Source organism: Akebia trifoliata, chromosome 3 (genome assembly GCF_017979445.1).
Source record: "Akebia trifoliata isolate Shusen 1 chromosome 3, ASM1797944v1, whole genome shotgun sequence".
In the NCBI taxonomy this organism is placed as follows: Eukaryota; Viridiplantae; Streptophyta; class Magnoliopsida; order Ranunculales; family Lardizabalaceae; genus Akebia; species Akebia trifoliata.
This window is the reverse complement of record NC_141377.1, coordinates 47,086,552-47,100,348: the sequence shown is the minus strand read 5'-3', so window position 1 is coordinate 47,100,348 and position 13,797 is coordinate 47,086,552. Positions and strand designations below refer to the sequence as shown.

The 13,797-nt window shown below is 33.6% G+C and overlaps 1 protein-coding gene across 1 annotated transcript; it reads right to left on the bottom strand.

The window, feature by feature from the left end:
* Window positions 1–135: 135 nt before the first annotated feature.
* On the bottom strand, window positions 136–3,741 carry LOC147407446 (uncharacterized). The gene is made up of 2 exons (XM_086436023.1): window positions 832–3,741; window positions 136–753 (listed from the first exon to the last, which is right to left on the bottom strand). Exons 1-2 carry the CDS (start codon window positions 3,677–3,679, stop codon window positions 419–421), a joined length of 3,183 nt encoding a protein of 1,060 aa, XP_086292149.1. The 5' UTR covers window positions 3,680–3,741; the 3' UTR covers window positions 136–418.
* Between the last annotated feature and the right edge of the window lie 10,056 nt (window positions 3,742–13,797).

Sequence of the window (13,797 nt, the reverse complement as noted above, 5' to 3'; positions counted from 1 at the left end):
AAGGAGTTGAGATTGCCCTTTCACATTTAAACATGCTGGAGTGACCTCAGGATTATACCTCGCATCACACATCTTGATGTGAAAGTGTGTATGGACCATAGTGTGCACATCAAGATGTGCAATATGAGGTACAATCTTTAGGTCACTTCAGCATTAGTCTAACTTTTAAACGAGGCTGTGTTTGGTTCTTTCTTTTCATGTTGAGTCATTGCAGAAAGAATGTTGTTTGGGCTGTCAAGGCAAATTCATGTTGAGCCTACAACATTTATTTAAAAAAAAAAAGAGGATAGAGGACAGGGGCCTCTCTAATCCTTTTAACTTCTATTTGAAATTACAACATTTGGTAGGATTGAATACACAAGGTTACTAACATGAGCTATACATATAAACAGACTTCAAACAGTAGCTGTTTTAGCTCTTAACTTTTGACCTTTGCATCTGTTAGCTGCTTCACTACATCTCTCATGGTAGGTCTCCCTCTTGGCTCATTTTTTACACATCTCAAAGCCACTGATAATACTTCAATAACTTCTTTCAAAATATTCAAATTCTCAAACTCCTCCGTAAGACTTGGATCAATGATCCCAACGATAGAATTAGTGCTTACCCATATGGACGTTACCCACCTCACTATGTCGATGTCATCCTGAAATGAAGGATCCAAAGCCTTCTTTCTGGTCATCAATTCAAGTAAGACTACTCCATAGCTGTACACGTCGGATTCCTTGTATTTCACTGTTGTAAATGCCATCTCTGTCACCAAACAATGATGAATTAAAGACGATTCTTGGTGTTAAGAGAGAAAAAAAAAAAAAAACATTCAATTCATACCTGGTGCAATGTATCCAATGGTGCCTATTACTGAGGCCGAATGAACGGTAGCAGAAGAGTGATCAACGAGCTTTGCAATGCCAAAATCAGAGATATGGGGCTCCATTTCCAAATCCAAAAGTATATTCTTCGGCTTGATATCTCGGTGCACAATAACTGGATCACAATCATGGTGAAGGTACTCCAATCCTTGCGCAATTCCTAGCGCAATTCTATACCGCACATCCCACATGAGAACCGGGGTTGGACTGATCTCGTGTAAAACATCGTGAAGGCTACCATTCTCCATGTACTTGTACAAGATCAATCCATGGTCCTCTCTGAACCAGAAATCTTTCAAGTCCACCAGATTTCGATGCTTGATAGTTCCGACAGTCTTGATTTCTTTAACCATGCTTGCACTCACTCCTCTCCCGCCTTCAAAATCAAGCTTCTTTAAAGCAAACTGTGTCTCTGGACCCAATTGTACCCTATAAACAATTCCATGTGCTCCTCTCCCAATTATAAATCTGTCATTCAAGTTCTCAGTAGCCTTCATTACCTTTCTCAATTGTAAAGATGAACCCATTCGAGCAACGATTTCAACCTCTTTTTCTAAACTTCTGTTCCTTAAAAACATGTACCCCAACACAGTAAGCACCAACACAAATAAAATCGAAGATCCCAGAGCTATCATCATAATCGTTAGTCTACTTAAGCCTTTACGATCACTTGAGACACCCCCCTTTGGCTTACAAGCAAAACAAAGGTCCGGATTTCCCAAGAACGAAGATGGGGAGGAGCTAAATAAATTCATCAATGAATCGGGTATTGGACTAACGAAGATATTATACGAAACATTCAGCACGATTAATGAACGGAGTTCAGCGAGTGGCGCTAAGCTTCCCGTCAAATTGTTTCGAGATAAATCAATCCTTTGTAGCATAATCAACTTCCTGAACTCTGAGGGTATTTGCCCCATTAACCTGTTACTGCTGAGATTCAAAGCATAAGCCAAGTTCTGCAAATTTCCAAGCGATGTCGGGATATCGCCACCAAACGAATTCCCCCCAAGTTGTAACTCCCAAAGCATTTCAAGTTCTGAAAAGAAATTCGGAATTCCTCCAGTGAACAAATTTTCGCTCAGTACCAAACGTGTTAACCGTTTTAAGCTCCTTAGACTTGTTGGAATTGAACCATTCAACGAGTTGAAACCGACATCCAGTAAAGAAAGATTCTTACAGTTTGAGATTTGTGAGGGCAGAGGACCATTCAAGCTGTTATAAGAGAGATTCAAAACTTGCAATTGAACAAGGTTTCCTAGTTCTTGGGGTATGAGACCTACAAGCTTATTCATGGACAAGTCAATCCAAGAAAGATTCACACAGTTACCCAAACTTGATGGAATTGTTCCATTAATGCTATTTCCTGTGATGTCCATGAAGAATAGGTTCGAGTCTTCTGCGAATTCAGGAAGGAAACCTGTGAGCCTGTTTTGTCCTAGTCTCAACCTTTCTAACGTCGAACAACTTCCAACATCCGATGGTACACGACCTTGAAACTGATTTAGACCCAAATTCAAGAATCTCAATCGTTTTCGAAAGCAAAGATTTGGCGGGATTTCACCAAAAAACTTATTTTTGGTGAAATCTAAGTCCTCTAAACTGCTATTAATTCCAAAGCCTTGAGGTATGATCCCCGAAAACTGGTTTTCGTAAAGATGAACTGTCTTTAATTGCTGAAGATGGGTAATCTCCAAAGGCAATTCGCCAGAGAGATTGTTTGTGTAAATACTGAGAGTGTCAAGAGTTGGAATTTTCCAAATACTTACAGGAATATTTCCACTCAAATGGTTTCCACTCAACCGAAGTCTCTGTAAGTTCCTTAACATCCCAAGTTCGTCGGGAATCACCCCTTCGAGCTGGTTGCTATGAAGTTGTAAATTTATCAAGGACTTACAGTTCCCAATCTCGGGAGGAATTTTCCCGAAAAAGAGATTTAAAGAAAGGAACAGAAGTGAGAGATCACTAAGAAAGCCAAGTGAAGACGGTATCTGTCCCGTTAAGCTATTATTAACGGCCGCAAAAGCCGTTAAACTACTGCAATTGCCCAAACCTGATGGAATTTCTCCATTAAAATTGTTGAAACTCAACACCAATTGATTCAGTTTCTTACAACTACCCAAACCAAATGGGATCCTGCCATCTAAACTGTTCGAACTAACATCGAAGAAAGCAAGAGATTCGAGATTCTTCAAACTATCGGGCAAAACTCCAATCAACCCATTATCATTTAGATAAAGTTCCATCAATTTAGTGCAATTTCCAATAGATTTAGGAATAATTCCTGATAACTGATTGTATCCCAAATTGAGAATAGTAATCTCAGTCATGTTCCCCACATTTGAAGGGATTGAACCCGTTAATTCGTTATCGTAAAGGTGAACAAGTTCCAAATGTGGAATTTGAAACAACGACATTGGTATCTCTCCATTAAAAAAGTTCATCGATAAATCCAAGTGGACAAGACTAGTACAATTCCCTAACTCTGATGGTATTGAACCAGAAAAATTGTTGTTTTGGATATCGATCAATTCTAAGTAAGTTAACCGACCGATTTCTAGTCCTAGTTTTCCAAAAATCCGAAAACCCGATATGTTAATGGACTTTACATTGTGTTTGGGATCACATTGTATTCCTTGCCAGTTACATGGAGTCGAATCGGACGAATTCCAACTCGATTTGATCGAATTAGGTAATGTTAAATTATTTACTAGCGAAAGCAAAGTTTCACCATCTGAGCTCAAACTAGAAACAGAAGGAATCAAAAGGAAGATGAACAAGAAGAAGAATTTGAAAGAAGTTTCCATTAATTGGCAATCTATAATAAATCTCAAAAAACTCAAAAAATGAAGAATTATTAGTTATAAGAGATTACCTTTTGAAGCTATTTTTTTCTTGGTAAGATAAAGAGGAGAGGTATATAAATAGTCCTTGAAGGGTAACGGATAACTGAAATTCTGAAAATTTTGTTTTTTTTTCATTAATCAACTTGTCACATGTTTTTTTTTCATTGGTTTTCCTTCTTTGACTGTTCTTCATATTGACGCTACGCACACTGATTCTGAAGTCAAATTTCAAAACACATGAGTGCGTTATGACGGTCCACTCACATAATACAAGTACACGAATCTATATAACCATCGGAACGGTTGGCAATGGGTCGGGTTGAGTTGTGTGTTGAATTTACTAAATCCAAACTTGACCTATTTAATAATCGTGTCAAAAACTAAAACCTAACTCATTTATAAATAAATATACTTGACCCGACCATATTTATAATCTGCATAATAAAATTTTAATCTTTATTGAAAAAAATAAGTTATATTACCACCACACAAAAAAACAAATACTATTACTAAAAATAAAGTCCCACAACCATAAAAAATAGAATTGTGCTAGGGTAACATAAGATTTTCTGTAATTCTCACAATTTTGACGTGGATGTGCACATATAACCATAGATGGTTTTTACTCTTATCGTGAGAAAATACATCTATGGTTATGTGCGCACCTCCACGTTAGAATTGTGAGAATCGTAGTAAATCCTGTGTCACCCCAACATTAGTGTAAAAATATCTATTAACATAGATTACAAAATATAGTCTAAGTTTTATCATCAAAAATGAGTAATTTAAACAATTATTAAATAATTGTGGATATACTTAAAACTACACATTAATGACAAAATAAATAAATGTGTCAAAACAGATTAAGCAGGTTGACACCCCTAAATTGGACTTGAACCGATCTATTTACTAATCGTGTTAGACATGTTGACACTATTATGACTCAAACTTACTAATTTCATATCGTTTTCGAGTTGTATTCGCAGGTCGTGTTAAAATTGCCACCCCTACATGCTGGACGCATACTAATCAAATTAAATTAAATTTTTATTAATATAAAATAGTGATAAAACCAGTTATGCTTTATGGAACTAATTGTTGGGTAGTCAAAAAGGATTAACATTAATTTAATGAAGTGAAGATGAAGATATTGAGATGAATGAGTGATAAGGCTCTTATCGTGTATACCCAAAGAGGAGGGTTAAAACCTGCCTACCATAGCTCATATCTTACCACATGGATCTCTTGTTAGATGTACAAGAAAAAGAAGATTCTTTAATATCTACATTGCAAGATCGAAGGAGTTAAGGGCGGGCTTGAACTCTATTCTTCTTGAGTGTTTACGATTTGGACTCGAAAAATAAAATTAAAACAAATGTATTAGAGGAAAATGCAGGAATTGATTCACTAAAGTATAAATTAAGTGAAAGTCGGTTGAGATAGCTTGAGCATGTTCAAGAAAAATTAATTACGTTAGAAGAAATGTTCGAATTGAAGATTGTAAAAACACAAGAGGAAGAACAAAAGAAAATATATAGAGTTAATGAAAGAATATATGAGATCTCTCTTAATAAAATAAGACTTGACTTTGGATAAAATGAAATCAACCAACATTATTCATTATTTAGTCGACCCCAAATCGTAGGTATAAAACTTTATTGATGTTGATGATTAATAATTTCTAGCCATTGGATGTAAGCATGATAGTACATGGATCTGCCCATCGATAACCTTAATAAGTTGTCAAAAGATTAATACATATTGGAGATATGAATCGAAACCCTTTGGGTATAATTATTATTTTCTTATCAACAACAACCAATTCAGTTTCTATGGAAATAGATCCCATAAGTGATGATAATTACACACTTTTAGGTTAATTAACACTAGTAGGTGGCATGCGCAAACACACATGTTAAACAAGTTTATTTGTAATTTTAAAATATTAATTCAAAGGCTTTTGAAGATTACATAGTAAAAATATATATATATATTTTGTAATTTTGAAAATGAGTTAGTAATATATTTTTTGTTTTTTTGACCTAAATGACTCTGATTGTATTAAATTTAAATGTAAAAGTAGGGGCATTTATGAGATCTAAATTTTGATGTTGAACCAATTCTACTCGACCTTCTCTCCTTATAATAGTAAAGATTAATGATTTTTTGACTCGAAAAGACTCACTCCATCTCTACGTGGCTGATGTGGCAAAGGCATAAAACCATTGATCTTCTCAAGTCCGAATATCACGACTCAATAATAAAATATTAAATTCTTACCCCCAGTGGCTGACTGGTTGGTGGTGTGAAGAGAGTGGAATGTGCTTGCATTGGGTCCCAAAATTTGCCTTGATTTCATTATTATTTTCAAAATGGTATCCTCACCAACTGCATGTATAGCGTGTATTTTGGACTGAGTTGGTGGACAAGAGCGAGCACCTTCAAGGATGTCTGCTTTCGATAAGGTCGTTTTCTTTCCACTTGAATATCGTAAGTTTTCAATAAAGAATATCAAGAGCCATTGTTTAGTTACCTAAAATAAAGTATATATATTTACGATTACTTAAGATTTTTGGTTAAAAAGTGTCCTAATAATTTACATTATATTTGTCAACCCCAAGTCCGGATAACAGAAGAAGGTTGCCACCTAAAATGAATCCTAATCATGGTTGGTATATACAAATTTTTTGCAACCCCAAGGTGTTGGTTTGGTGGCAGGCTGAGCCTTGATAAACTCCTCAGGAAGGGTAGGTCAAGTGTTCGAAACCCCACAAAGTAATGAATTCCTTGAGGCCACTTTCTAGGGTCTATTTGACCCTTGATTCAATCAGTTGCACGTAGGACTTTTCGAGGGGACAATGCATTTGATCACGGGATTAGTCTCACCCGAAGCGTGAGGATACCTATGATAATCAAAATAGAAATATACACAAACTTTGCACTCACATATCTATCATTTGCACAACTTCACCACAAAAATGCAAGTGCCAGTAGCTTAGTTGGTAAAATAGATATATACACAAACTTTGCACTCACATATGTATCATTTGCACAACTTCACCACAAAAATGCAAGTGTTAGTAGCTTAGGTGGTAAAGTCTTTAGATAATGATACCAGAGACCTGATTCAAATCCCACTGAGTTATTAAACTCATTAAAAACAAGCTTATCGATCTAAAAAAAAACTTTACCCCAAAACTAAATATAATGGTGTTCTAAGAGAGCCAATTGCCTCGCCCTTGCTAGTCAGGTCTACGGGTCTAGAACCACCGTCATCAAAAAAAAAAATTTAGTAAAGATAAACCTAGAGATAATTTTTATAATTTCAGGTCGACATGTATGATCTTAAGATGAAAACATCATATGCATGGTTCACAAATACTTGTCCCACATGTTGGTCAAACCAAATATCATAATGATCTTTATACAACAAATCAACATGATTATAATGAATAAAAATCATTAAATATGTGGCTGATTCTACTATTTAAGTGTCATATCCTTCCCACTTCAGACATGGTCTAGAGTTGTGTCTCGTTCCTATAACAACATACGGTGTCTTGTGACATGTTTTGACTGGAGATCAAACACATCAGACACAATGTGAAAAAGGCCCAAATTTGATGGCCTTAACTTGTCAAATTTCATAAAATTCGACAGACCAAGAGGATGAATTGGCGTTGAGTTTTTCATTGTAAATTTTTTTTTTTTCGACAGGTTGAAACTATCAAATTAATGAAAAATGAGAGAAATTCAACAGCTCTAAGTTATCAAATCTGGGAACATCAAGAATTCCGATGGTCCTAGACCGTCAAAATTCAATTTCTAAAATTCGTGGGTCTTAGCTTGTCAAATTTTTCTATCAAAATTTTCAATTTTCAAGTAGTGAGAGTGCATGCAAATGTAGAAAAATACTCCTACTAAAGAGTGCCATGTGGACATCGTTCTCGTAACAACATACGGTGTGTACACGGCATGTAACAACATACGGTGTGTACACGGCATGTTTTACTTGATCTTGTTTCTTCCCACTTATGGTGTGAACTATGATTTAGAATTCACCAATTCAACTTGAAACTCAGCCAGCTCTATTGAATTTTGCTATCAGTCAACTTGAATCTCATTTAAACCAAGTCGTCATTCAACTTGTGAACTAGACTAAGTCAATAAAAGACTGATTAATGAAGCCATTCCAATTTCCAACTAGAAATCCCATATACATATATATATATTAATTCAAAAATATTTAAAAATGTAGGCGTGAACATAAATAATAATTTTCTTGAATATTTATTGCATTATCCAAATCAACAATAATTTTCAAAAATAGTGTCCTCACCACTTGTATACACATCGAGTTTTTTTTTAACTTTTGGTATCGTCAAGGTTATCTGCTCTAAAGGTTTTTATGGCACTCAAGTGTTTCAATGTATCAATCAAGAATATCAAGGGTCCCCCATTCAATATTCCTTACGACTTTTTAGCTTATAATTCAGATATAAAGGGTCTTGTTAAGGACATACGTTAAAGTGCAATAAATACACTTTGGAAATTGGAATCTGAAGGTATTTTGGTAAAACATAATTTTTTTAAGAGTATTTTAGGTACAAAATCCAATTTCCAAAATGTATTTATTATGGCACTTTAATGTGGGCCCTTAGGTTGCAGATTTACAAAGTCCAATTGTAAATGAATTAGATTTGGCCCAAGGGCAATGGGCCTCCACATATAAGTGCCCATTAGAATCAAAGGCCCGACCAATTTTTGAGTAGGCAAAGGAACCATCCGAGCTAGATAAAGGAGATCAATGGAGAGAGGAACAATGATCAGATTGAAGATAAAAGTGGCCGAAGGATTTTGGATTTTTGTGTCGGGAAGAAAACCCACTTTACTAATCAAATCAATGTACGATCAAATAATGTGGAATCTGAAATTGCATATACTCATTTTGAATCAAAGATTTGGGTCGACTAAACAAATCTTGTTTCTTCATTCTACTTTGCCCAAATCCAAGTTTTTGTCAAGCATGATTTACTTGCATTCCACTGGACTAGTGATTTTAAAATGGGACCCATAACCAATTGCACTCCATCACTTAGAAATCCTCCTTTACACTCTACTATGTTTATTATAGTAAAAAATAATGGAAAAAATATTGAACTCATTTTCTTCTTCTTCTACCCCAACCATCCCCACGTAAATTATTGTTAGTTCAATCATATTTTTATAGTCTAACATCACAAATCACTTGTAATCACTACGTATTCAAATTGATAAACGAAGGAAGGACTGATTTTGCTGATTTTAAAGTTATTGTGAGGCTTAAGAAAGTCTGTAGAATCCAAGTCAACACTTCGATTGGTGCCAAAGAGAACATGAGCAAAATTAATCACAAGAAAAATAGAGCACGACTATTGAAGAGCCGTTGAAAGATAAATAAGACCCCTAATTCATTAGATTACCATAATGAAGTGCAATTAGTAGGTTAAAATAGAAGTTTAAAAAACAAAAGCATTTTTTTATTATGTTAGAGTGCAACCAACAACTAGTGGTATGCAACTAGTTGGTCCCTTTTAAAATTCATTTGAGATATACCAACTCGAATGACTCATCTTTGTCTAGGAGGCACGCAATTGAGAAAGTCATTGTGAATTGTCCTTCACAAGAGGAATCATCTGCTTTGATAATCTCAACCAAATTCATGGAAATATGTCCAAGTCCGTCAAATTTGATATTTTTCATATAAAATTATTAATTTTTAATAAGTTAAATCTTTATACTTTTATATAAAGAGTCAGACTATTTGCACACACCAAAATGGCAAATTGCACCAACTTAAGTGACTTTTGTTAAAAAATCAAAAAGGGCAAATTATCATTTTACCCTTTCGTTTTGGCTTATTGCACACATTATGACACTATCAACTACCGAACAAAAAAAATAAAAAAATCCACCTCTTTCCTCTTCCTCTTCTTTTTCTTCATGTCGTTTTGAGTTTTGTGAGAGGTTGAATAGGAGATTAGGTCTTAGGTTTTTTTTTTTTTTAAGTTATCTTATTTCTTTGAAATTTCTTTTACCTTTTATATTTAATCATCAAGAAAGATAGAAAAATTACTATTAAGAACCTCAATGATGATTTTGAATAAAAGAACTTTGAGATTTTTTGATAGATTTTGTCCGATAGGTTCAGACCGAATTTATTTTATAAAATTCGATAGATATTTATCGAATACTATCAAACAAATTCGATAAGTAATTACCGAGTAAAACTTTATACCGACTATTACAAAACCAATTCGATAGGTACCAACCGAACATAACTTTCTCATGTGAAAGCAGGGGCAGACCCAAAGAATTTCACTTGTGGGGGCTGAAGTTTTATAAAAATCAATTTTTTATATATGAAAAAAAAAAGGATTTTGAAGAAAAATCTTTAAAAAAGAAGAAGACGAAGAAAGAATGGTTTATTAACTTCTTGCCACTCAAACTCTCGTAATAAAGAAGTGGAGAAGACAAGTTGAATACAAAACCTAACAATTGGTCATATGCCATTTTAATCAAAATGATATTTATTTTGAAAAAATCCCCAAAATTGACTCCACTCTGTGAGTTTTAAAATTACAATTTATAAAAGCCTATAACAAGTTAGTAAAACTGTGAATTAGTTTCTCTTTCTCAAGATTGTATCTATAAAAGAGTAAGTCTAGCATTACATACTTAGTAAGTTTTCAAATCTTAATGAAAGTCATTGAGTTCACCTTGTGGCATGCTAAAGCATAATCTAATGCCTTGGGGATGTAGAGGACAAAGTTCTATACACTTTGATAAAAAAAAAAAATTTTATTTTTTAATGTTAAATTTTAATTTAAACTTGGGAGTTCACTTGTTGTCCATTTGCAAAATCTTGGATCAAGTCCCAATTTTGTTTTATTTTTTTTGGGAACTACATTTTTCCATGAAATCTAGAGGATTAAGGTATTGGATTGCCAATTCGGCATCCATTTGTATTCAATGACCCTAAGTAAGATTTGAAATCTTACCAAGTTATTTAGGAAGGTGTTTCCCTATTTGAAAATGCCGACCACTCTTCTTATAAACACAATAAAATTTTAAGCCTTCCTAAGGGTCATTTTGATCAAATAGATTACCACATCAGCAATCCAAAATGACAACCCTCATAGTTTTATTGAGAAACTCAGATAAAAAAAAAAAAACTTATATATATATATATATATTGATCCAAGATTTTGAAAATGGATGGCTACAATACTTCCATATAATTTCAAAATTGAAATTCAACGGTGAAAAATAACTTATTTTGGAATTTGTCGTTTGAAAGTTCATAGAATTTTGTTCTCTACAAACCCTAAAATGTCGAATCATGTTTTTGGATGCCAGAAGGTGAGCTCAATTTTATTGCAAAAGTTCTCTTACTTTCTCAAATTTGTTACAAACCTTACTTTATGAATAGTAAGATTTCAAATCTTACTATAGGTTGTTGGACCGCATGGATTATCAAATTAGCAATCCAACACCACAACCTTCTAGATTTCATATAAAAACTAAAAATAAAATATATTTTTTGAACTTGGTTGAAGGTGTTGAAAATGGATAGCTACCGAACTCCAAATTTAAAACTAAAATTCAATGGTGAAAATTATATATAAATATATATATATATTTGAATTTTTTTTCGAAGTTCTTAGAATTTTGTCATTTATAACCTCGTGGTATCAAATCATATTTTTGGATGCCACATATCGATGTGGTTAGGATCCACTCTAAGGTATGTTAAGTAACAATTAGGGGGTGGCAATTTCAACACGACCTGCAAACAAGACTAAAAAACAACACGAAATTATCGGGTTTGTGTCAAGCCTAATTGGGTTTGAATCATAATAGTATTAACCCATTTAACACGATTATTAAATGGGTCGGATCTGGGTTTTGAACGTCAACCCGCTTAACCCATTTTGACGTGTTTAGTTATTCTATTATTAATGTGTAATTTTAAATATATCAACAATTATTGAAGAACTTTTTAAATCACTCATTTTTTTCTAGAATTTCCCCAAACTTTTTCATAATACAAGTTTTTTTTTTCAAATTCTATAAAAATTTAACGAGAGCTTTAAGATATTTTTAAAGTAATAAATGGTTAAGCTTTAGTTTGGGAAAGAAAAAATACTTTTCTTATTAATTATTTATTTATATTTAGATTTTTTTCATTGAAATCTACAGGTATGTAGTGTGTGATTCCTAATGCAAATTGACTGTCATGCAGATTTAGCAAGGCGTGTATGTCTCATGTGATAATGAAAAACATTTTGCTTAGCCAATAATAATAATATCGAAAAAAAACTTTCCTTACTAAGTAAGGAAAGTTTTCTAGCCACATCACCTAATGACATCCAAAAACATGTTTTGGTCTCATAAATTGTAAAGGACAAAATTTTATAAACTTTGAAAAAAAATGCAAAAGATAGTTATTTTTCACCATTGAACTTAGTTTACAATTGTGTGACATTATTTTTAGTAATGATATATATATATTTTTTATGGAAATAGAGCTTATTTTTTCCAATAAAAGTTGGAATTTTATCAAATAGTTTATATATGGGTTGGATTAGGTATACCTATTTATAAATGGGTTTGAGTTTAGTAAATTTTCATAATACCCTTACTTCAATACGACACAAACACGACATGACCTAACCCATTGTCACCCCTAGTAACAATTAACCCCGTCAATTTTAATTTTATGACGTGGATCCCCACTCCAAGGTGCTAGGCAATAAACTTGATAAAGTGGGGTTTGGTGGGTAACAAACTTCATAAAGTAAGGTTTTCTTGGAGTTGTCAGAACTCCAAGGGAGTTTTATTGATAAAAATGCAATAATTAGGTTTGTTGGGTAAATCTCTCATACAAATATTTATTATTATTATTATTATTATTATTATTATTATTATTAATTTTTTTAAAGGGAAGGGGGGGGGGGGGAGGAGGAGGATGGCACACACCATCTACACGTGGTTCAATAGCTTCAGCCTTTGTCTGCAAAGGGAATTAAGTATTTATGAAACTATTCTTCTGCGGGGTCATGGCCCCTCCTTGTCCCTATGTAGTTTTGCTCTTGTATGAATAACTTCGACTTGATTGAAAGTCTTAGGATAAGAAAAATAAGTAAGATCAAAGTTTTAGACCCTCATTGAAATCTTTTTAGATACAAGAAAAAGAAATGAGAGAGAGAGAAAGAGAGAGAGAGAGAGAGGACGAAAAAGAAGAGATGAGGAATACTTTGGTACCTTTAGGTAGGTGAAATAAGCAATTTATGTTAAAAAACATTTATTAGGTGTGTGTAAATAGTTAGTTAAAGTTAAGTTGGGTATGTAACTCGTAAGCAAGTGAATACATTTTGCCATTTTTAGTGTGCGCAAATATACTGAGATATTACGATTGACAGATTGAGCATCTATTAATCCAGCTTATAATAAATTAAAATAAAAGGAAACCTCGAGGGGTTGGCTCAATGGCAATTTTGAACTGATAAGCGGTCATAAGTTGTGAGTTCGATACCCAATATGAGCAATAATTCCTTAGAGCCACCCGCGAGTATACACCTTCACTTACTTGATGTGTGTGACGTGCTGGCATTGCACATGCCCCGGGACTAATCCTTGGACAAAACAATGGTCTATGAATGGGGCAAAGCCTAGATATGAGCTTGGTTCGCAACAACAACTTTTTCTAGCACCCCCAATTCGTATGTAAATCACAAAAGAATTGCACACATCTCGAAGTGGCATTAGCAAAAGTTCATGTGGTAAACTCTCTAAAATATTTATCTGCAAAAAATTATGAGTGATGTTTAATGCACGGTTTTTTTTGCCAATGACCCTTACACAATTTTCTCTCTCCTGTCCATAGTGAAAAAAATAAATATTCTGATTTGATCACCTCGTGACATTCAAAAAATGATTCGATGCAATGAAATTGTAGAAGACAAAATTATATGAACTTATAAAAATATATATATATTTTTCACCGTTGAATTTTATTTTTAAATTTGAGTGCTCGA

What these genes read in the sequence shown, in the direction of transcription:
- LOC147407446 (XM_086436023.1), bottom strand. Translation starts at nt 3,679, where the DNA reads ATGGAAACTTCTTTCAAATTCTTCTTCTTGTTCATCTTCCTTTTGATT. An exon ending in CATTGGATACATTGCACCAG is followed by an intron (nt 754 to 831) that starts GTATGAATTGAA and finishes GTTTGGTGACAG; the next exon opens with AGATGGCATTTACAACAGTG.